The sequence below is a fragment of the Delphinapterus leucas genome, chromosome 2 (genome assembly GCF_059928025.1).
Source record: "Delphinapterus leucas isolate spDelLeu-1000000601 "Yukka" chromosome 2, BTC_Dleu_Yukka2, whole genome shotgun sequence".
Lineage (NCBI taxonomy): Eukaryota > Metazoa > Chordata > Mammalia > Artiodactyla > Monodontidae > Delphinapterus > Delphinapterus leucas.
The window spans coordinates 88,086,951-88,113,254 of record NC_143130.1 but is presented as its reverse complement, the minus strand read 5'-3'; the positions used below and the strand labels follow the sequence as shown (position 1 = coordinate 88,113,254).

General features: G+C 37.0%; 1 protein-coding gene across 1 annotated transcript in view; it reads right to left on the bottom strand.

Annotated features, from left to right (window-relative positions):
* Window positions 1-26,304, bottom strand: part of TRPM7 (transient receptor potential cation channel subfamily M member 7) — a 120,904-nt gene that overhangs the window by 71,988 nt on the left and 22,612 nt on the right. Inside the window, 8 exon segments of the mRNA XM_089907249.1 lie at window positions 647-770; window positions 1,853-2,027; window positions 10,478-10,649; window positions 11,455-11,579; window positions 13,963-14,176; window positions 16,297-16,495; window positions 18,244-18,282; window positions 22,409-22,488. Of these exon segments, the coding sequence (XP_089763375.1) occupies window positions 647-770; window positions 1,853-2,027; window positions 10,478-10,649; window positions 11,455-11,579; window positions 13,963-14,176; window positions 16,297-16,495; window positions 18,244-18,282; window positions 22,409-22,488 (1,128 nt within the window).

Genomic DNA, 26,304 nt, shown 5'->3' with positions numbered 1-26,304 from the left:
CAGTGGCTGAGAGTCCGCCTGCCGATGCAGGGGACATGGGTTCGCGCCCCGGTCTGGGAAGATCCCACATGCTGCGAAGCGGCTGGGCCCGTGAGCCGTGGCAGCTGAGCCTGCGCATCCGGAGTCTGTGCTTCGCAACGGGGGAGGCCGCGGCAGTGGGAGGCCTGCGTACCGCAAAAAATAAAAAAAATAAAATAAAAATAAAAAATTAAAAAAATAAAAAAGCATTTATCCAATTTAGAATGTACTCTGAATGAAATAAAAAGGCTTATTCTGGGCCTCCCTGGTGGCGCAGTGGTTAAGAATCCACCTACCAATGCAGGGGGACACGGATTCAAGCCCTGGTCCGGGAATATCCCACACGCAGAGCAACTAAGCCTGTGCGCCACAACTACTCAGCCTGTGCTCTAGGGCCCGTGTGCCACAACTACTGAGCCCACGTGCCACAGCTACTGAAGCCCATGTGCCTAGAGCCTGTGCTCCGCAACAAGAGAAGCCACCACAATGAGAAGCCCACTCACCACAACAAAGAGTAGCCCCCGCTCACTGCAGCTAGAGAAAGCCTGCGCACAGCAATGGAGACCCAATGCAGCCAAAATAAATTTATATTAAAAAAAAAAAGGCTTATTCTGTGAAATGTACTTACGAGCTCCTTTCTTTTCATACATTCCATCAGTGTTTGAAATAAATGAACTGCTTCACTCTGGCCAAAGTTAAATGTTTTTTTGATGGTTGAAATAATATCAGGCTCTGCTGCATCATGAAGATTCCTGAAGTAAGAGGAAACATAACTCAATCCAGATTTCAAATTCCATTATTTGCAGAATCTAATATCAAGTCCTAGTGGATCCAGGCAAGACATTTAAAGACACTGTATTAATATTAAATACTTCATCCTGAGTGAAATTTTCTCCTTCATTAGACTCCTACTATAAGTCATAAGGGTGGAAAATGGAATGGAGTGATTTTTCTCTTTGAATTATTTCTAATTTTTTTATAAGGCATGTGTTAATGTTATCAGTTATACAGTATCTTATCATGTAAGATATTGTATAAAGATAATTTTAAGATAATATGGTGTAAAAAGCAGTATTTTAACAAAATGTGTTAAATATCAGCACATTTGCATTTTTATTTCTTTTTCTCAATACGGAATATATTTACATGCTCAAAAATATGATATAATATAAAATATAAAACTGTGAAAATTCATAGTGAAAGTGTCTTTCCCACTGTCTTCCATCAGCCATTCCATCTCAACTGCTTTCAAGAAACACTATTACTTTGTATAACGTTTGAGGATCTCTTTCAATACATACAATTATCTCCTTGTCTTTTTTCCTACATAAAAGGTGCCAAAATATACATGTTACTGTACATTTTCCTTTTTTTACATATATATTTTGGTAATCTTTCCAAATCTAATATACAGATACCTGATGTAACTACAAACTACTCCGTTGTGCAGATGTACCTTAAGTTATTTATCTAGCCCCCTTGATATAAATGTTCTATTTTGTTCCAATCTTTTACTGTTACAAACAACACTGTATTGAGTAACTTTATATATGTTATTTCACATGTGTGCAAGTACATTTGTAGGAACAATTATCAGAAATGGAACTGTTGCGTCAAAAGATACGTGCCTCTGTCTATTTAACAGGTCTTTGAAAACTGTCCACTACAAAGACTTATATTTTAATTCATTCCAATAATGTATCAGACAGGCTATTTCCTCAAGACTTAAGAAGGTATTTTCATATTATTAAAACACTGAAATGAATCTAATATTCTAAAAACCACAGCTTCTTTACATAAAATTATTAAAAATATGTTGTAATCATACACTTACCCTCCTTCTTCTGTCTGTTTATGAATATATGCTAGTAGATCTGCAGCCCTGCCTGTTCCTTCACATACGACGACTGGAACAGGAGGACTTTCCTGAAGGTATTCTAAAACTGTGAGGATAACGTTTGGCCCACCCTCAAATATAAGTGCCACCACAGGAACACCTTGAACAATTCCTTAAAAAAGGTAAAAGATTAATTATGATATTAGGCAAAATTCAGTAATTTAATCTTAGTTTTCACTCAATCAAAAATAAAATGCCAAAATATAATTTCCTATAAGACTGTGCTGACTTAATTTTATGTACTCAACATGATATATAGTCTGATATAAATAAATTAAATACTGAATAAATTACTTTTGCACTGACTTTAAGTCTGTTCTAAATAACAAAATTAGAAAATCCAATATATAATGAGGCACACACTATAATTTATATATTCACTGAAAAGCAATAATTATTTTGTATATTTCACTACTTTAACTCGACAAGAAATTAAAACACCAATTTGGTTTTCAGTTTTTTAATACTTTATGAGTTGAACTTCTCATATGTATTTGTCTTTAATCACTTTTAAAATGTCTATTTTTGATTCCAAATGCATTGAGACATTAATATAGAAATTAACAGAATCAGGATTACATAGACAAAAACAGATCAAAAAAATCCAAGACCTCTATTAAGAGTAACAAAAAATTTAGTGAATACCAATTTTTGTTTTACAATAACTTGTACTGCAGTGAAAGAATCCAAAATATAGGCATTCCCTAGTGGGGTATGAAGGATTCTAAGATATTCCTAATTTTCAGGAGATGCTATGACTCCATCATAATCTGAAAATACTGTTCTGAGTATAGAGCTCACCTCCTTGGTCTCCTAAAATTATTAATTTTTTTTTTTTGGAAATAAAAATCCAGATGTTGAACCAGAAAGTTTGACCATGGTCAGAAAGGAAGACCAGAGGACGAAGGGAAGATGGCAGAAGAGTAAGATGCGGAGATAGCCTTCCTCCCCACAGATACACCAGAAACACATCTACACGTGGAACAACTCCTACAGAACACCTACTGAACGCTGGCAGAAGACCTCAGACCTCCCAAAAGGCAAGAAACTCCCCACGTACCTGAGTAGGGCAAAAGAAAAAAGAATAAACAGAGACAAAAGGATAGGGACGGGACCTGCATCAGTGGGAGGGAGCTGTGAAGGAGGAAAGGTTTCCACATGCTAGGAAGCCCCTTCGCGGGCGGAGACTGCGGGTGGTGGAGGGGGAAAGCTTCGGGACCGCGGAGGAAAGCACAGCAACAGGGGTGCTGAGGGCAAAGTGGGGAGATTCCCGCACAGAGGATCGGTACCGACCGGCACTCACCAGCCCGAGAGGCTTGTCTGCTCACCCGCCGGGGCGGGCGGGGCTGGGACTTGAGGCTTGGGCTCCGGTCGGAGCGCAGGGAGAGGACTGGAGTTGGCGGCTAGAACACAGCCTGCAGGGGGTTAGTGCACCACGGCTAGCCGGGAGGGAGTCCGGGAGGGAGTCTGGGGAAAAGTCTGGACCTGCCGAAGAGGCAAGAGACTTTTTCTTCCCTCTTTGTTTCCTGGTGCGCAAGGAGAGGGGATTAAGAGCGCTGCTTAAAGGAGCTCGAGACGGGCGCGAGCCGCGGCTAACAGCACGGACCCCAGAGACGGGCATGAGATGCTAAGGCTGCTGCTGCCGCCACCAAGAAGCCTGTGTGCGAGCACAGGTCACTAACCACACACCCCCTTCCGGGGAGCCTATGCAGCCCGCCACTGCCAGGGTCCCAGGATCCAGGGACAACTTCCCTGGGAGAACGCACGGTGCGCCTCAGTCTAGTGCAATGCAACGCCGGCCTCTGCCACAAGCTCCCCCCGCACTCCGTGCCCCTCCCTCCCCCCCCCCCGCCTGAGTGAGCCAGGGTCCCCGAAGCAGCTGCTCCTTTAACCCCGTCCTGTCTGAGCGAAGAACAGACCTACACGCAGAGGCGAGGCCAAATCCAAAGCAGAGCCCCAGGAGCTGTGAGAACAAAGAAGAGAAAGGGAAATCTCTCCCAGCAGCCTCAGAAGCAGTGGATTAGAGCTCCACAATCAACTTGATGTACCCTGCATCTATGGAATACATGAATAGACAACGAATCATCCCAAATTGAGGAGGTGGCATTTGAGAGCAAGATTTATGCTTTCCCCTTTTCCACTTTTTGTCAATGTGTATGTGTATGCTTCTGTGTGAGATTTTGTCTGTATAGCTTTGCTTCCACCATTTGTCCTAGGGTTCTATCTGTCTGTTGTTTTTTTTTTTAATTTTTTCTTAATATTTTTTGTTTTAATAACTTTATTATATTTTATCTTACTTTATTTTATCTTACTTTATCTTTTCGTTCTTTTTTCCTTCCTTCCCTCGATCCCTCCTTCCTTCCTTCCTCCCTCCCTTCTTTCCTTCCTTCCTTCCTTTCTTTCTTTCTTCTAATTCTTTCTTTCTACTTTTCCTCCCTTTTATTCTGAGCCGTGTGGATAAAAGGCTCTGGATGAAAGGCTCTTCGTGCTGCCACCAGGAGTCAGTGCTGTGCCTCTGAGGTGGGAGAGCCAACTTCAGGATACTGGTCAACAAGAGACCTCCCAGCTCCACATAATATCAAATGGCGAAAATCTCCCAGAGATCTCCATCTCAACACCAACACCCAGCTTCACTCAACGACCAGCAAGCTACAGTGCTGGACACCCTATGCCAAACAACTGGCAAGACAGGAACACAACCCCACCCATTAGCAGAGAGGCTGCCTAAAATCATAATAAGTCCACAGACACCCCAAAACACACCACCAGACCTGGACCTGCCCACCAGAAAGACAAGACCAGCCTCACCAACCAGAACACAGACACTAGTCCCCTCCACGAGGAAGCCTACACAACCCACTGAACCAACCTTAGCCACTGGGGACAGACACCAAAAACAGCGGGAACTACAAACCTGCAGCCTGCAAAACGGAGACCCCAAACACAGTAAGATAAGCAAAATGAGAAGACAGAAAAACACACAGCAGATGAAGGAGCAAGATAAAAACCCACCAGACCTAACAAATGAAGAGGAAACAGGCAGTCAACCTGAAAAAGAATTCAGAATAATGACAGTAAAGATGATCCAAAATGTTGGAAACAGAATAGAGAAAATGCAAGAAACAGTTAACAAGGACCTAGAAGAACTAAAGATGAAACAAGCAAAAATGAACAACACAATAAATGAAATTAAAAATACTCTAGATGGGTCAATAGCAGAATAACTGAGACAGAAGAACGGATAAGTGACCTGGAAGATAAAATAGTGGAAATAACTACTGCAGAGCAGAATAAAGAAAAAAGAATGAAAAGAACTGAGGACAGTCTCAGAGACCTCTGGGACAACATTAAGCACACCAACATTCGAATTACAGGGGTTCCAGAAGAAGAAGAGAAAAAGAAAGGGACTGAGAAAATATTTGAAGAGATTATAGTTGAAAACTTCCCTAATGTGGGATAGGAAATAGTTAATCAAGTCCAGGAAGCACAGAGAGTCCCATACAGGAGAAATCCAAGGAAAAATACGCCAAGACACATATTAATCAAACTGTCAAAAATTAAACACAAAGAAAACATACTAAAAGCAGCAAGGGAAAAACAGCAAATAACACACAAGGGAATCCCCATAAGGTTAACAGCTGATCTTTCAGCAGAAACTCTGCAAGCCAGAAGGGAGTGGCAGGACATATTTAAAGTGATGAAGGAGAAAAACCTGCAACCAAGAATACCCTACCCAGCAAGGATCTCATTCAGATTTGATAGAGAAATTAAAACCTTTACAGACAAGCAAAAGCTGAGAGAGTTCAGCACCACCAAACCAGCTTTACAACAAATGCTAAAGGAACTTCTCTAGGCAAAAAACACAAGAGAAGGAAAAGACCTACAATAACGAACCCAAAACAATTAAGAAAATGGGAATAGGAACATACATATCGATAATTACCTTAAATGTAAACAGACTAAATGCTCCCACCAAAAGACACAGATTGGCTGAATGAATACAAAAACAAGACCCATATATATTCTGTCTACAAGAGACCCACTTCAGACCTAGAGACACATACAGACTGAAAGTAAGGGGATGGAAAAAGATATTCCATGCAAATGGAAACCAAAAGAAAGCTGGAGTAGCAATTCCCATATCAGACCAAATAGACTTTGAAATAAAGACTATTAGAAGAGACAAAGAAGGACACTACATAATGATCAAGGGATCAATCCAAGAAGAAGGTATAACAATTGTAAATATTTATGCACCCAAAATAGAAGCACCTCAATACATAAGGCAAATACTAACAGCCATAAAAGGGGAAATCGATAGTAACACATTAATAGTAAAGGACTTTAACATCCCACTTTCACCAAGTCACAGATCATCCAAAATGAAAATAAATAAGGAAACACATTCTTTAAATGATACATTAAACACGATGGACTTAATTGATATTTACAGGACATTCCATTCAAAAACAACAGAATACACTTTTTCTCGAGTGCTCATGGAACATTCTCCAGGATAGATCGTATCTTGGGTCACAAATCAAGCCTTGGTAAAGTTAACAAAATTGAAATCGTATCAAGTATCTTTTCCGAACAAAACGCTATGAGACTAGATATCAATTAGAGGAAAAGATCTGTAAAATATACAAACACATGGAGACTAAACAATACACTACTTAATAACGAAGTGATCACTGAAGAAATCAAAGAGAAATTAAAAATACCTAGAAACAAATGACAATGGAGACATGACGACCCAAAACCTATGGGATGCAGCAAAAGCAGTTCTAAGAGGGAAGTTTATAGCAATACAATCCTACCTTAAGAAACAGGAAACATCTCGAATAAACAACCTAACCTTGCACCTAAAGCAATCAGAGAAAGAAGAACAAAAACACCCAAAGTTAGCAGACGGAAAGAAATCATAAAGATCAGAGCAGAAATAAATGAAAAAGAAATGAAGGAAACGATAGCAAAGATCAATAAAACTAAAAGCTGGTTCATTGAGAAGATAAACAAAATTGATAAACCATTAGCCAGACTCATCAAGAAAAAAAGGGAGAAGACTCAAATCAATAGAATTAGAAATGAAAAAGGAGAAGTAACAACTGACACTGCAGAAATACAAAAGATCATGAGAGATTACTACAAGCAACTCTATGCCAATAAAATGGACAGTCTGGAATAAATGGACAAATTCTTAGAAATGCACAACCTGCCAAGACTGAATCAGGAAGAAAGAGAAAATATGAACAGACCAATCACAAGCACTGAAATTGAAAGTGTGATTAAAAATCTTCCAACAAACAAAAGCCCAGGACCAGATGGCTTCACAGGCGAATTCTATCAAACATTTAGAGAAGAGCTAACAGCTATCCTTCTCAAAGTCTTCCAAAATATAGCAGAGGGAGGAACACTCCCAAACTCATTTTACGAGGCCACCATCACCCTGATACCAAAACCAGACAAGGATGTCACAAAGAAAGAAAACTACAGGCCAATATCACTGATGAACATAGATGTAAAAATCCTCAACAAAATACTAGCAAACAGAATCCAACAGCACATTAAAAGGATCATACACCATGATGAAGTGGGGTTTATTCCAGGAATGCAAGGATTCTTCAATATACGCAAATCAATCAACGTGATACACCATCTTAACAAACTGAAGGAGAAAAACCATATGATCATCTCAATAGATGCAGAGAAAGCTTTCGACAAAATTCAACACCCATTTACGATAAAAACGCTGCCGAAAGTAGGCATAGAGGGAACTTTCCTCAACATGATAAAGGCCATATATGACAAACCCACAGCCAACACCGTCCTCAATGGTGAAAAACTGAAACCATTTCCACTAAGATCACGAACAAGACAAGGTTGCCCACTCTCACCACTCTTATTCAACATAGTTTTGGAAGTTTTAGCCACAGCAATCAGAGAAGAAAAGGAAATAAAAGGAATCCAAATCGGAAAAGAAGAAGTAAAGCTGTCACTGTTTGCAGATGACAGGATACTATACATAGAGAATCCTAAAGATGCTACCAGAAAACTACTAGAGCTAATCAATGAATTTGGTAAAGAAGCAGGATACAAAATTAATGCACAGAAATCTTTGGCATTCCTATACACTAATGATGAAAAATCTGAAAGTGAAATCAAGAAATCACTCACATTTACCACTGAAACAAAAAGAATATAATATCTAGGAATAAACCTACCTAAGGAGACAAAAGACCTGTATGCAGAAAATTATAAGACACTGATGAAAGAAATTAAACATGATACAAATAGACGGACAGATATACCATGTTCTTGGCTTGGAAGAATCAACATTGCGAAAATGACTCCACTACCCAAAGCAATCTACAGATTCAATGCAATCCCTATCAAACTACCAATGGCATTTTTCACAGAACTAGAACAAAAAATTTCATAATTTGTATGGAAACTCAAAAGACCCCGAATAGCCAAAGCAATCTTGAGAATGAAAAACGGAGCTGGAGGAATCAGGCTCCCTGACTTCAGACTATACTACAATGCTACAGTAATCAAGACAGTACGGTACTGGCACAAAAACAGAAAGATAGATAAATGGAACAGGATAGAAAGCCCAGAGATAAACCCACGCACATATGGTCACCTTATCTTTGATAAAGGAGGCAGGAATGTACAGTGGAGAAGGACAGCCTCTTCAATAAGTGGTGTTGGGAAAACTGGACAGGTACATGTAAAAGTTTGAGATTAGATCACTCCCTAAAACCATACACAAAAATAAGCTCAAAATGGATTAAAGACCTAAATGTAAGGCCAGAAACTATCAAACTCTTAGAAGAAAACATAGGCAGAACACTCTGTATGACATAAATCACAGCAAGATCCTTTTTGACCCACCTCCTAGAGAAATGGAAATAAAAACAAAAATAAATGGGACCTAATGAAACTTCAAAGCTTTTGCACAGCAAAGGAAACCATAAACAAGACCAAAGGACAACCCTCAGAATGGGAGAAAATATTTGCAAATGAAGCAACTGACAAAGGATTAATCTCCAAAATTTATAAGCAGCTCATGCAGCTCAATAACAAAAAACAAACAACCCAATCCAAAAATGGACAGAAGACCTAAATAGACATTTCTCCAAAGAAGATATACAGACTGCCAGCCAACAAACACATGAAAGAATGCTCAACATCACTAATCATTAGAGAAATGAAAATCAAAACTACAATGAGATATCATCTTATACCAGTCAGAATGGCCATCATCAAAAAAATCTAGAAACAATAAATGCTGGAGAGGGTGTGGAGAAAAGGGAACACTCTGGCACTGATGGTGGGAATGTGAACTGGTACAGCCACTATGGAGAACAGTATGGAGGTTCCTTAAAAAACTACAAATAGAACTACCATATGACCCAGCAATCCCACTACTGGGCATATACCCTGAGAAAACCATAATTCAAAAAGAGTCATGTACCAAAATGTTCATTGCAGCTCTATTTACAATAGCCCAGAGATGGAAACAACCTAAGTGTCCATCATCGGATGAATGGATAAAGAAGATGTGGCACATATATACAATGGAATATTACTCAGCCATAAAAAGAAATGAAATTGAGCTATTTGTAATGAGGTGGATAGACATAGAGTGTGTCATACAGATTGAGGTAAGTCAGAAGGAGAAAGACAAATACCATATGCTAACACATATATATGGAATTTAAGGAAAAAGAAATGTCATGAAGGACCTAGGTGTAAGACAGGAATAAAGACACAGACCTACTAGAGAATGGACTTGAGGATATGGGGAGGGGGAAGGGTAATCTGTGACAAAGCGAGAGAGAGGCATGGACATATATACACTACCAAATGTAAGGCAGATAGCTGGTGGGGGGCAGCCGCACGGCACAGGGGGATCAGCTTGGTGCTTTGTGATCACCTGGAGGGGTGGAATGGGGAGGGTGGGAGGGAGGGAGACGCAAGAGGGAAGAGATATGGGAACATATGTGTATGTATGGCTGATTCACTTTGTTATAAAGCAGAAACTAACACACCATTGTAAAGCAATTATACTCCAATAAAGATGTAAAAAAAAAAAAAAAGAAAGGAAGACCAGTGTCAAAAATACCAACTCTTAAGACATTATCTACCAAAGAGTGATACCTACTCGTGTTATCAACTTTAAGCAAGGTGATTCTTACTTCACAATAAAGTATATTTTTCCTCTTCAATCTTGAATTTCAAAGTCGGGTATTGGAATATGTCATACATTAAGAATATTTCTGAATTCCTTGAGCTGCAGTGGGATTACAATAGCAACAAAGCTTCCAATGAACCTCTGTGGCTTTGGCTTTGTTATCTGAGTACCCTATTTAATCTCAGACTTCCTTTCCTAGATCTTATTTTGTGTAAGGTCAGTCATTCATGGTTGTTTTGTATGTTATCCTGCTACATAAGGAAATGAACACTTAAAGAACAGTCTACCTTTTTTAGAATGCTGCTCGCAATTACTACAGCCCAGGATAATTTCAACAACAACAAATTTATAAATTCCCTTACTAGCATGAATTCTTTGCTGATTAATAGTTTTTTCAAGTTCTCTTCTCAGTCTGACTTCTGCCCCATACTTTCCAACAGTGCCATCATCCACCAATATGAAATGGGAATGTAGATTATTCAGAACATTCAATTTGCTCAGAGGGTTCAATAACGTTTGGTAAGGAGCAACCACCTAAACAATAGCAAACATGAGAGTTAGTGGGCAGGATTAAATTTAATATAAAGTAAAAACAAATTTTGAAATAATCTGTAAAGGCAAGTAGGAGGTAAGATTCTATTTATGCATAGCAACAAATAGAAAATGTAAAAGAATATATCAAAAAGCATGAGCTTTTAAGCAGCTGAAGATTATTCAATAATGGGTTGAACCACAGTATTGTATTTCAGCTATCATTGCAGAATATACCATATTTCATCATCCCATGGAAAGGAAACAGCAGCAAACAAGCAAATAAACAATGTGAAGAAACTATTAAGTTATTACTGAATAAAGTGAAATATATAAAGGACACTGAATAAAAGCAATCAAATGTCATAGTTATTTTTCCAGTCATAAGTAGAATCTTTAAAATTGATGTTAGAAATTTAATTGCACTTGAAAGTGATCATTATAATTCAGTAATTCCTTTTCAATAATCTCTTGAAAGATATCTATAACCAATTCACATGTCTTTAACCTACGTGAATAAAACACCGGTATTTGATTACTACTCTTACAGACAATACAATTAATTCTTAATAGAATGTCGCCATTAAAAATTTAATTACAAAGACTGGCATGACATGGAAACGGTGTGAAATAGTTATACAAAAGAAGGCAGAAACAATGTATTAACACTACTTTTTGTATCTATGAATGCATTTTCGAAACGGTCGTGGTATGATCATGAATATTTTAGGTTGACTTCGCATTATTCTTGCTCTAATTTTGTTTATACATAAGTTTAAATGTAAGAAATTTTAAAAAGCACTCTTACATCTCTCCCAACAAGATCATTTCTGTTTTCAATCACTCCCCACGGAGCTATTCCGATAGTGCAAATCTTTCGAGATGATCTGGAAGTATGTTCTTTAAGGGCATCACCAACATGTTTTGCCACACCTGTTCATACAAAATTTAATTCATTTTATTTGGAAGTCTTTACAGTGTTCAGAACAATCCTTTGCTCAATAACATTACAATTGGTGGTATTTTTCTTTACATACACTAGATAAAAGGCAACAAGGTCCAAAAGACAAACTTACAAAAGAAAATACAAGGACAAAAAAGAAAAAAAAACCCACAATGTCAAATCACTACAACTGCCTGAAACACACGTAAAACTTTTACCATGTTGTTAGGCCTAGTCTCCTCTCTTAGATTCCTCATGTTAACTGTAGTTTTTGTTACTGCTCTAAACATCATCTTAAAAAAAAAGAAGAGTATGGCTCAGGACTATAAGCAAAACACACATGCTCACAAAAAACTACAAAAGTTTTCCAACTGAGTCAAAATTGGGAGGAAAGTAGAAAAGATAATTCAAAAGAGCACACAACTTCTCATTATCACTTGTTATGGACTGAACTGTAACCTTTCCAAAATTCCTATGTTGCAATCCTAATCCCAGTACCTCAGAATGTGACTGTATTTGGAAATAGGTTCTTTAGGTTATCATGTGAAAATGAGGCTGTTAGGGTGGGCCCTACTCCAATCTGACTGGTGTCCTTATAAGAAGGGGAAATTTGGACACAAAAAGAGACACCAGGGATGCACATGCACAGAGGGAAGGCCACAGGAGGACACAGGGAGAAGAGAGCCATCTGAGAGTCAAGGAGAGATGCCTCAGGAGGAACCAAACCTGCTAACATCTTGATCTTGGGTCTCCAGAACTGTGAGAAAATAAATTTCTTTTGTTTAAGCCACCAAGTCTGTGGTACTTTATTATAGCAGCCCTAGCAAACCAGTGCATCACTCGATTTGATTTTTATAACGCATTAGATCTCATTCCTAACATGGATAATGGAAACAGCACCTTCACTGTTCTTCCAAGTGATGCCTTGCCTGTTTACAGTCTATTTTTAAATCATCATTCAAGTGATCTTTGCTCTTGTCAACTCTCTGTTTAAAACCTCCCCTTCTCATTCAATTAAAAGTCATAGTGCTTATAACGGCCTACAAGGCCTTATATGATGATCTGTCTATTGCCCATGCTATTCACCACACCACCCCACGCCAGGCCTACCACCACCACCACTCACCCATAATTTTCTGATTTCATCACTTTGGCACTCCTTGCTCATTCCAGTCAAGCTACACTGGACCTTTCTTACTATTCTTCCAACACTTGCCACTTCTCCTTTAAATGCTCTGCTCCACATTATTCTTACCTTGCTCACTTCATTTCCTTACATCTCTACTCAAATGTCACCTTATCAATGAAGTCCCCTCGACCATCCCTCACTATCCCTCCTCTGTATTTCATGTGTCTCCAAAGCACTTATCATCTAATTTATTATACGCTATTTAGTTATGTTTGTTGTTTGCATCTTCCCCACTAGAATATAAGTTCCATGAAGGTAAATATTTTATTTTGTGGAATGATATATTTTCAGCAGCCAGAAGAGTGCCTGACACACAATGAGGTTCAAAACACAGTTGCTGATAACAAATTAGATTTTTCCAAGCTAATTTAAATAATAACTATGTTTTACTTTGGATATTAAAATTAATTTGCCTTCAATATATCCAACCTGTATATCTGACAGGGAAGACTTAGAATGAAAGATTATAGTACATTAAAAATTAATTTGAAAAGCTATTTCTTACCAGTGTCTAGGCAATGAATTGCCATTCTTCTCTCAATTTACCGGTAGTCACACAGTGACAAGAACAACACTTCACTTTACAGTAGGGAGTCAGCAAACTTTCTTATAAAGGACCAAATTGTAAATATTTTAGGTTTTGCAGGGCATACAGTCTTTGTCAGACCACTCACCTCTGCTTTTGTAGCACAAAAGTATGATACAAAACAATACAAAAACAAATGAGTGTGGCTGTGTTCCAAAAAACCTTTATTTACAAAAATAAGGAGTAGGCTGGATTTGGTGCATGGAGCCACAGTTTGCAAGCCCCTGCTCTAAAGCATATTATTCTTGGGGATTCCCTGGCGGTCCAGTGGTTAGGACTTGGTGCTTTCACGGAGGGACGGGGGTCCCGGATTCAATCCCTGGTCCGGGAACTAAGATCCCACAGGCCGCACAGCATGGCCAGAAATAAATAAATAAATAAAGTCTTAATTTTAAAAAAGTGAATGATAAAGCATATTATTCTTTTAAAAGAATAAATGAAAACCAAATACTTTTTCAGTTAGCATTTATACTTAGGAAGTAGATTATTTAACAGAAGAATTGAATATATTTATATTCGGTGTTGACTTTTCAAATATCTAATTGATATTATGAAGAATTTACAAGCACACCAAATAAAATTGGTATAATCACATTACCTGTGTTTACTCCTCCTGTTAAAATCCAGGCTCCAGTTGTAACTGCAGCTTTAATAAGACCCTTTCCAAGCAACTGCTTGATTCGTGGGTGAAGCTCAAATTTCTGCATGCCACCGTGTACAGAGATAACAAGTTTGGGTAATTCCATTTGCCATTCTTTAAGAAGAAGTTGTAGAATGACTTCAGGTTTGGTGTCATATGATAGCCTCACATACTAATAAAAAAGGTTTTAAAACAATAATTAACAATTGAATATTCATAGGTTTCAAAATGCAACATTATATGACTTAAGAAAAATTTTGTTTGGATCAGATTATTATAAAATAGATTTCACAGGCTACTTGCAATGTATTTACACTTCTAGGAATAAGCAATAGCAAATGATTTTAAAGTTGGAAAATCATTCCATAAGAGCTACAGAAGTATTGGCACTGTAATTTTTAAACCAAGATGTAAATTTGTTACTCTTTCTGTTTATATAAACTTAATTACCATTCATCTGATTTACAAATTTATCCACAGTACTCATTGCCTTGTTTAACTATAAGTATGCATTGAGTGAGAAGTGTTAAGGATAGGTATGATGATGGGAAAAGGGAAAATAAGAGAAGAATGGTGAAAACATGGAGACTTCTACAACTCTTGCAACTATGAGAGGCAAATACTGAATTATCTGTTTGAAAGTTTGATCAATGATCTAATCCATTGATCAGAATTGTGACTATGCAGTAAAGTAACACAGATTTTTTTTAATACAGATGATTGTTTCCTTCACTGGAAGTAACTGTGGATTTGACTCACAAATTGCTGAAAATAATAAATTTTGCTCAGTATTTCAAGGTGTTCAGATGGAATCACCACTTTAATTTCTGAAAAATCATTCTATAAGAAAATAAGCTATCGTATCTGTGGAGTAAGTTCCTCTGGTTTGAAAGATTAAAAAAATGATCTTTCTGGTAAGTGACATCACAAAATTTACTTGCTATGACTACTGTAATTCATTTTCTTTATCTAAAGCACCTATGACTTAGCTCATAAGAAATCTAAAATATTCAGATGTTGGAAGAAAAACACTTTTTTTTTTGCGGTACACAGGCCTCTTACTGTTGTGGCCTCTCCCGTTGCGGAGCACAGGCTCCAGACGCGCAGGCTCAGCGGCCATGGCTCATGGGCCTAGCCGCTCTGCGGCATGTGGGATCTTCCCGGACCGGGGCACAAACCCGTGTCCCCTGCAACGGCAGGCGGACTCTCAACCACTGCGCCACCAGGGAAGCCCAGAAAAACACTTTTAATCATCTCTAATAAAGGTTCTTTGCAAAACAACATATTGCCAATTCCTTTACAAATAGAGATCAAACACCAAGGAAAATTATCCCAAAATATCAGAATTATATAAAACTGAGAAGACTCCAGAATCCGTTAAGAATGATTTGTAATGAGATTTGTTCTGTACTAAGTCTTTCTGCATTAGTTCTGTTTAACTCATTATTATACTTGGGTACATTAAGTAGTGTTTGGAAAACAATCTAAAGTTAATTTTTTTTAAAAAAAGATTATGTTAGTAATAAATGAGGAATTCCATTTCCAACAATGATGGACTAGGTTGTTTTCGACTAACTGCCCCTGGGAACTAAAGAAACCAGAAACTAGATAAATAACACCTGTTGTTAAGCTATCAGTGAGCTACCAAAGCAGTGACAACTTGTGGGATCAGGATCCAAGAGAATAGAAAAAATGGAGAGACAGGCCCAACATTTGGCACTGCTTATCAAATCAAGGCAGGGAGGGAGGCAGGTGGAACAATCTAAGGGATAATATGTTGATACATCTAAATGAATAATAATTATGATTTGGAAGTTTAATACACGAAGAAATAAAATTCATGCCAACGAGAGCACATTAGTCATGAGGGAAAAAAATGTAGTCACAAGTATTCTAAACTTTCTTGCGTTGTCCAGGAAGTGGTAAAACTACTAATTTATAATAGTAACAAGTTATAAATGCATTTTATAGTATTTATTATAAGATTAAGCTAAAGAATAGAGAAACAATGTATAAATAAAATGCTATAAAGAAGGAAAGCTTAATAAAAAAATACTTAATCCAAAAGACCAAAAAGAAAAGAAAAAGTGAGATAGTAGACTAAACTAAAAAAAAAAGGTTCCATTCAACAAGATATAACAATTCTATATTCATATATGTACCTATACAAAGAACTTCAAAATACATAAGGAAATGATTGAAACTAATTTTCTGACACAATATTATTGTCAGGTAATAAACGTATATTATTAGGTAATAAGGTAAATGAAGAAACTCAAATACATGACATACCTTAGCTCTGTAGGAATGAGAACCCCCTTGAAAATTTATGACTCCATAAGCATCCGTTGGGCTCTGTTCTGTATGTTTTTCCACAGACCACTCTTCTAATGTCTGATTAAAATGGTCACCCAATTTCACATCTGAGTATTTCATGGCAAGACTTGCAGTAAAACAAGCATGTTGCTTGACCAAGCGACCACAAAAACACCTAAAGGAAAAAAGTAATAAAATTTTAAAAAGACCTTTTAAAAAATTAGTCAATGAAAAACCATACGAAAATAAATGAACTCAGAGTATGAAAATTAATCTTTTTGATTTTAGGATATCAGTAAATTAATACCTTCACCATAGAATTAAAATAGTATAAATACATTAGTATTTGATGATACAGTCTTCTAAATTTAGTTTGGGGCATCTACTTCCTACTGGATGGGCAAAACAGCATTGGAGATTGCAGAAATAAGTGTTAGTGAACCTGAAGACAGATCAATACAAATGATCTAATCTAATAAATGGGAAAAATTATTTTAATTAAATAAAAATGAAACAGGGCCTCAGTGACTTGTGGAAAATATCAAGCAATCTAATATATGTATAACTGGAGTTTCTGAGGGAAGAGAGATAGAGAATGGGGCAGAAAAGTATTTTAGGAAACAATGGCTGAAAACTTATAAATTTGGTGAAAAATATGAACTTGCAGATATTTATGCAAGAAGTACAAAAAGAACCATTCCTAGGCACATCATAAACCTGCTGTTGAAATCCAGAATTACAGGGAAAAAAAAAGAATCCTTAAAATAGCCAGAGGAAAAAAAGACCCATTACACACAGGAGAGCAACTACACTAACGACAGCTGACTTCTCACTAGAAACCAACAGCTAGAAGACAATATAATGGTATCTTCAAAGCACTGGAATGAGAAAAGTGTCAACTCAGAATTCCACATTCAGTGAAAATATCCTTTAAAAATGAGAGTAAAATAAACATATTTTCAGATAAACCAAACTGAGAAAATTCCTCTCCAATATATCTGCATTATACCAAATGCTAAAGGAAGCTCTTCAGCCTGAGTGTAAAGACACCAGACAGAAAACTTCCCATCTAGAGGAACAAATGAACAGGACTGGAGATGCTAAAACAACTCAATATATCTGAATGAACATATTCTATGCACTTCTTTTCCTAGCCCACCACCAAGAGACCTTCTCATCTTCCTCTTGTCTTCTTTCATCACAGCTTAAAAGAACAACATTACTCTTTAATTAGTTGCCTAAGTAAGAAATTTAGGTACCATCCTCAAATCTTCCCTTTCTCCATACATCCACCAAATCCTATTGAATTTGTCTGATTAATCCCTTCAAATATGCCTAATTCTCCTTCATCACCATAGCCAGTATCTTAATTCAGGCTCTCATTTTTTGCCAGAATTACTCCAAAAGTTTCTAAACTATTTTTTTCTCCCAATCCAATCTCCTCAAAATACCAACTGCTTTTATTGAGGAAAGAAAAAAAAAACTAAACATGTTACTTCCCTATATAATACCCTTTTAACATGAAATCAAAACTGTGTGGCATAGTACACAAAGAGCTTAAATGATCTGGCCCTACTTATTTCTCCAGACTCTGATCTCTCCAATATTCATCTTACATTCTACAGCCTGCAGTTTCCTGACAGAACCATAATCTTTTTCACTGCCAGGCCTTCCCACATCCTGTTCTCTCTGCCTAAAATCCCTTTCCCTCAATCTTTACCTAAGTCACATTCAGCTTTAGAACTCTGCTCAGATTACCTACACTTGAGTTTCAAGCAGTTTTGCCTGATCCTTCACCTCCCAAGTCTGAGTAAAGTAACCCTTAAACATAATGGCCTGTGAATTTATCCCAATGTATTCTGATTTTTTTTTATACATTAGTTTTATTTTTCAAAATTTGTGCAATGGAGTTATGAAAATTACCTGACGAGTTGTTGACAAATTTGACATCCTGGAAGGCACCTATAAAACAAGGTAAATCTATTACTTAAAGGGAAAAAATTTTTTTAGTTTAAACTATATAAAATCCATAAAAAAATACAAAACAAAGGAAAAATTATGTATTTAGTTTAATTTTTCAGTAGATAGCACAAGACATTTATACCTTAATTTACATATTCAAATAACTACTTTTTAAAACTAACATGATTTTCATATTTTAAATATAATTAGTTGTGACTTAAAACCCAGAAACCATAAGAGAAAAGACTGACAGATGTAACTACATAAAAAATACAACATTTTTATGTGGCAAAAATATGTCACTCATAAAGTCTAAAGGTAAACTGAGAAAAAATATTTGCAGACAAAATGTTAGTTTTCCTAATATATGAGCTTCATTGAATCAATATAAAATAGGAAAATATATAAACAGATAATTCACAGTAAAAACAAACATGAAAAGGTATTTGATTAGAAAAATAATTTTTTTAATCCTTTAAGACAATATCTTGGTGAGAATATAGAGGAAAGTAGCCTCGTATCTGCTGGGAGGAGTATAAATTGATAAACTCTCTATGGAGGGCAATTTGGCAATACTTATCAAAATGAAAAATGCAGACTCTTTCTCTAAGTCTAAAGTACTAAGAGTGAAGGTTAAAAAATATCTACAGCATATGTGTAAAATGATTCACTTATAAGGTTATTCACTACAGAATTTTTTTTCATTCATTCATTCATTCATTTGTTTATCTATTTATTTATTTATTGTGGTGAAGGAAAGAGCAGCATTTATTGTAAGGTACCAAACAAGGAGTCAGGGATGGCTACTGCTGAAAAAACCCAACAGAATTTTTTTTTTTCTAACAGCAAAAAAACAGAATAGCTAAAATGTCCTAAGGGAATACTAAAATTATGATCCAGATATATAATTAAAAAGGATGCAAAAATTAAGAGCAAAGTGGTTATTGCCAAGATAATAAACACGAGATAAACAGTATGTATTTAAAAGGGAAGAGGGAGGAATAAATATACATCTGCTTGGTCAGACAAAGAGTATATCTATTTCTGAAAGGTATCCCAAGGGATAGGTAACACCAGTTTCCTTTAGGGAGGGGAACTTATAGTTAAGGCACAGTGGTAAAAACGAGGCTTTCACTTATAATTTTTGGTACCTTGTAAATCAATGATTAACCTATTCATATTAAATTAACTTTAAAATCCAATTAGTGTAGGAAAAAATGACCAGCTAATGGTGTTTGTAAATTAGGTCTCATATGGATGGCTACAGGCAAGGGTATTTAATAACAGCTTGAGATTTCTTTAACACCTAATGAGGACTTGTATTATTTCTACTGCAAAGTAAAATTAACAAAATTACAAGAAATAAGCTCCTTAATGATAATACAATCTATTTTTTAATAAAGCAAAACCATAATTTTCTCTAAATGGAAGAACAACACAGTCTTATTTAGAGCTGGCAGATCTAAATTCTAATCCAATCTTTATGAATTATTAGCCATGTGACCTGGGAAATGTCACTTATGCTCTCTGGTTAAGAAATGTAATCTTATCTTGTAATAAAACCTATCTTTAATAATTAGTAAGAAATACAAATAAATCATAGAATAATGATTGGAAGAGACATTAAGGTTATCTATTTTAATGATCTAAAAAGACATTTACAGAAATTAACAAAAATTGGGGGAATATTAAAGAATATTAAAAATGTTTTCTCAACAGTAATCAAATAAATGCAAATTTAATACACTATTTTCTACTCATCACTTTTTCTTGAAGATGATGGATCATAATACTCTAGTCAATATTCAGGCAATCTCGTCACTACTGGTGATAATGTGTATTCTTTTATCTTTTGTAAAGTTTTTTTGGCATTACACATACTAAGCGGGAATAAAACTTTAAACACAAAAAAGTTTTATCCACTAAGATCTCCACTGTGACCTAATTTTAATTTATAATGCTAAAAACTGAAAATAACTCAAACGGCAAAGATTAGGATAGGTATATGAATTGTGATACATACACTAACAGAATATTAACTACCGTTCTTATAAAATATCTATAACATGAAAAAATGTAATTACTATAACATTTTGTTAAAAAGCAGATTCAAAGCTTTACGTATAGACTGAATTTAGCTATATTTTAAAACGAAAGCTATGCACTGAGAAAAGATTAAAAATAGGTGCAATTAATGTTATTAATAATGACTGTCTTCATGTTTTGAAACTGAGTATTGTGCCTACTTTCTTTTTTTTAATGATAGAGTAACTTTTTTAATTAAATAAATTTATTTATTTATTTATTTATTTTTGGCTGCTCTGGGTTTTGGCTGCTGTGTGCGGGCTTTCTCTGGTTGTGGCGAGCGGGGGCTACTCTTCATTGCGGTGCATGGGCTTCTCACTGCAGTGGTTTCTCTTGTTGCGGAGCACGGTCTCTAGGTGCACGGGCTTCAGTAGCTGTGGCTCGCAGGCTCTACAGCACAGGCTCAGTAGTTGGGGCACACAGGCTTAGATGCTCTGCCGCATGTGACAACTTCCTGGACCAGGGATCAAACCCGTGTCCCCTGCATTGGCAGGTGGATTCTTAACCACTGCGCCACAAGGGAAGTCCCTGAGCCTACTTTCTGCATCTCAAAACTTTCCAAAAGTTATCATGCACATTCCTCTTATAATGGAAATTTGTTTAAGTGAGAGATATATTCAAAATAGGTATTTTTTGCTGTTTAAAAAAAAAGAGAAATGCTGAATTCAAACAGCAGGTTTATGTAATGTAACAAACAAAAGGTTCAGAAATTCTATTCAACAAATATTTACCAAAAACTCACTATGGACAATAATGGTGACAGGTGCTAAAATTTAAAATACATCAGTTAATAAAAGATTACCTACTTGGCTGTATTTTCATAAGAGCCATATAGTAAATGGAAGTAAAGTTGCAGAGAAGATTACTACATAGCAAACAGGGTTTAACAGGAGACAGCAAAGGTAAGAAGACTAAAAATCCTTGTAAATGCCTTTTTCAATTAATTTTTCCTAAGTGCCTGTGAAAAGAGGTGCTCTGTAGGCCAGAAAATAACTGTATTTTTGATTTACCCTTTTAAGCTTCTTGCTATTTTTAGGTCTAAAGAAAAAGAAAAATATTAGGAAAAATATTTCTTCAATAAATACCTCAACAGGTCTTTTTCTTGAATTCTAACTACTGTCCTTTACTTAAAATTTTTTCTATTATCAAAGCCATTTTAAAGACCAAAAGACAATCAGAGATGCCAACAGAATCTCTGGTGATAGGTTTTCCACTAAGTGCTCATTATAGCTATATTTTGGCAAACAAAACCAGCAACTATTAGGTTCATATTGGTTTCTTCAGCATAAACCATAGTGTTGGGCACTCAGTAGATGCCCATTAAACCGATATACAAACTTTTTTAAGTTCTCAGTATCAGTGAATCAATTAAAAAAGAGAGCCTTAACTGTCTTTGTAATACACTAGTATGATATGGGGGAGATTAGGGATGGAACAACTTTGAAGAAGAGGTTTTATGTTGTGAAATGTAATTAAGAACTCCAGAACACTGATATTTTGCGATGATAGCTCCTTCTCCTAATCCTAAAAGAATAATTAACAGTAAGCACAAAAGTTAACAGTAACTACAAATAATTAATAATTTAAATTTTTAATAAATAAATAGCAATATAATTTACATCTAAATTTCTAGAAGAGGGACTTCCTTGGTGGTCCAGTGGTAAAGAATCCGCCTTCCAATGCAGCAGACGCAGGTTCAATCCCTGGTCAGGGAACTAAGATCCCACATGCCACGCGGCAACTAAGCCCACGCACCTCGACAAGACAGCCCGCGCACCACAGCTACAGAGCCCATGTGCACTGGAGCCCTCGCACCACAACTAGAGACAAAAATCCCACACACCGCAACTAAAGAGAAGCCCAAGTGCCACAACAAAGAGACTGTGCTCCGTAATGAAAGATCCTGCATGCCTCAACGAAGATCTCGTGTGCCACAATTAAGACCCAACGTAGCCAAAAATATAAGGTAGGTAGGTAGGTAAATAAATTTATTTATTTATTTATTTCTAGAAGAACCCAGAAGAAAGAGAAGTATGCTTACCTGTGAGGGTCTTTTGAACTTGGTATAATGTATACACATTCCCTCTTGGTCAAAGTGCTTTCTATCCAGGATTTCTGGGACTAAAATAGAAAGTTTAAAAAAGATGGTTTATAAATTAACCAACTAATATTACAAGGAAAAATTTAATGATAAATACATTAAAATAATTCACTAAATATTTACTATATACAAACATGTTGACTGACGACAGCACACCTAAAATATTAGAATTATTCCATTTAAGTCCAGTGAGATTGAGATTACTAAATCAACAGTGCTATGCAGATACTGTGGCTTCAAATAACCAGAGAGGAGGGAAATCGAGTTTCAGCCAGAAACTTCAAGAGGGGCTGGTATGATCCTGGGAAGTGGATCATTTTAAGGCCAATTAAAAGTGACTGTCACGGCTTCCCTGGTGGCGCAGTGGTTGAGAGTTCGCCTGCCGATGCAGGGGACACGGGTTCGTGCCCTGGTCTGGGAAGATCCGACATGCCGCGAAGCGGCTAGCCCTGTGAGCCATGGCCGCTGAGCCTGCGTTTCCTGAGCCTGTGCTCCGCAACGGGAGAGGCCACAACAGTGAGAGGCCCGCGTACCACACACACACACACAAAAAGTGACTGTCAGATTCAACTAAAAATAAAATAAAACCTAATAATAGCTATACTCTGTTTCTAAGACAAATACCTAAAGCATAGGCCATGGAATGGCTAATGGTACAGGGATAGAAAGAGATATCAAGCAAATTCTAATCAAAAGAAAGACAATACTAAAAAAAAAATACATGCTAAACATCAATAGGGATAGTGCAGGTTATTATATGATTTCAAATATCTGATTCACCAGACTACTACAACAATCTTAAATATGAATCACCAAATAAAATAGTCTCAAAATGCATAAAGCAAAAACATCAATATGGAGAATAAGACAAATCTAGGATGACAGTGGAAGATTAACACATTTCCATCAATTACTGTAAACCTGAAATAATTTCAAATTTAAAAGTTTTTTTTAAATTACTTTTTATACCACCACTTAAGCTTCTGCCTGGATCCCTAGACTCTGTAACCTGCTATTGGTGATTGATCAAAAAGGGATGAGGTGGACTTCCCTGGTGGCTCAGTGGTTAAGAATCCACCTGCCAATGCAGGGGACACGGGTTCGAGCCCTGGTCTGGGAAGATCCCACATGTCGCAGAGCACATAAGCCAGTCCACCACAACTACTGAGCCTGCACTCTAGAGCCTGCGAGCTACAACTACTGAGCCTGCGTGCCACAACTACTGAAGCCCACACGCCTAGAGCCCATGCTCTGCAACAAGAGAAGCCACCGCAATGAGAAGCCCGTGCACAGCAACAAAGACTAGCCCCCGCTCACTGCAACTAGAGAAAGCCTGCGTGCAGCAATGAAGATCCAAGGCAGCCAAAAATAAAATAAAATAAATAAATAAATTTTTTTTAAAAAGGGATGAGGCATTACATACTGAGATAGGTGAAACTCCGTAAGTTCGGACTGAGTAGATTGAAGATCTTGAGCTTCATCCTCCACATAATATATATATTAGACATATAAACATTAAATATCTAATAAATCTATAGATATTAGATATATATTAAATATAGATATTAGCACGCTCTCTCTCTCAAAATCTCTCGCCCCCATCCCCCTCTTTCTTACCAGTACAGTACAAAAAGGAAGAGCCTGTATTCCAAAAAGAAACCTGTAGGGAATTCTCTGGGGGTCCATTGGTTAGGATTCTTCTGTGCTTCCACTGCAGGGGGCATGGGTTCGATCCCTGGTTGGGGAACTAAGATCCTGCAATCCAACACCTTCTTTTTCTAACTAAAGTCTGGTAGTATTCCTTTGAAGAATCTGCTTCCCTACATACCCCTTGGGCGGGGGTGGGGGGGAATAGGAATCTCTCCAGTTTTACTGTACTAGGAATACACCTAGCAAACGCAACCCTGATTCAATCCAATTCCCCATCTATTCCATAACTGCCTATATTAATATGACTATGGAAAAAAACAAACAAAACAACACCCTCTGGTTTCACTTTAAAGCCCTGACCACAAACCTCAAATGCCCCTTCATGATGCCCAACAGTCACACCATATTTCCCTGGTCCATTTTCTCATTCTTCTGTATGATTTCACACCATCTCCTCCTCTCCTCAAACCTCCAACACTCCTTCACCATTCTTACTCTCAAGTGATGACCTACTTCCCATTTCACTCAGAAAATTGAGCAGCAAGAAGAGAACTTCTACAAACCTCTACCACATCTGTCCACCAATGAGTATCTATACCCACACATTCTGCCTTCCTTCCTGTGACTGTGTTCCTATTTAAGTCTAATCACTCTTGTGCTCTAGACCCCATACCCTTACTAACTCTCCACCAGTTCTCCCTGATTTTTTCCCCTTCTTTATTAACTTATTCCTATCAGCACGTAACATGCTATTATTCTTCCCATTTTAAACACAACAAATTTTGCATGACTCCATTTGCCCCTCAAGCTAACACATAATGTTTCTATCTCCATCTGCAGTAAAGATCATTGGAAGAAGTGTTTCCTTCTTTTCTTCTCCTCCTATGCTTTCTAAAACCCACTCCAGTCAGACTTTCAAGGCAAGCACTCTCCTAAAATAAGTTTCAACAAGATCATCAATGGTTTTCTCTAAATCCAAAGGTCAACTTTCAGGACTCATCTTCATTGATATATCAGCAGCATTTAACAAAATCAACCATTCTTATCTTCTTAAAACATTTTCATCAGTTAGTTTGATTTTCTTCCCTTCACTGGCCACTCCATTGCTGATTTCTCCTCTTCTCCTCAATCTTTAGACTTCTTTTTTCCAATTATATTCACTCAGACTTTGGACTTCTTTTTTCCAGTTATATTCACTCAGACTTTGGACTTCTTTTTTCCGGTTATATTCACTCAGACTTCGGACTTTTTTTCCAGTTATATTCATTCTTTTAGTGCGCACATCCAGTTTGCCATCAATACATTGGATAACTCTCTAATTTGTATTTCCATGTCAGATCTTTCCCTGAACTCCATGCTCACATAACCAACTGCCTACTTAACAGCTTCATTTTGATGTCTAACAGGCATCTCAAACGTAACATGGCCAAAACTGAGCTCATCTTTCACCCAAACAGTATTTCTCATAAAGTCTTCCCCATCTCAGTAAATGGTAACTCTATTCTTCCAGTTGTAATTCTTTCTTTTTTTTTTTTAAGGCAAAAATACTTTTTTTTTTTTTTTTTTTTGGGCTGCATGGCATGCAGGATCTTAGTTCCCCAACCAGGGATCGAACCTGTGGCCCCTGCAGTGGAAGTGTGGAATCTTAACCAATGGACCGCCAGGGAAGTCCCTTAAGGCAGAAATTTTAATGTCATCTTTGATTTCCTCTTCTTATATACTTCATATATAATCCCATGGCAAAACCTGTCAGCTTGCCTTCAAAACACATCCAATATCCAACCACTTCTCACACCTCCACTGCTACTATTCTGGCCCAAGCCATCATCACCTCTTGCCTGGCTTACTGCAGAAACCACTCATGCCACCCTTGCCAAAAGAAATAAAATAATCTTTTTAAAACATTTTTATTTTATTTATTTATTTTTGGTCATGCCACACAGCATATGGAATCTTAGTTCCCTGACCAGGGATCGAACCCATGGCACCTGCAATGGAAGTGCAGAGTCTTAACCACTGGACCACCAGGGAAGTCCCTAAAGTAATCCTTTTAAAATATGTGATTATGTCACTTCTCTGCTCAAAACTCTCCAGTATTTTCACATTTTACTCAAATAAGTTTTATAAAAGCCAAAGTCCTTACAATAATCTTTAAGGTCCTAGTGCTCTGCATCTCTGCATCTTGA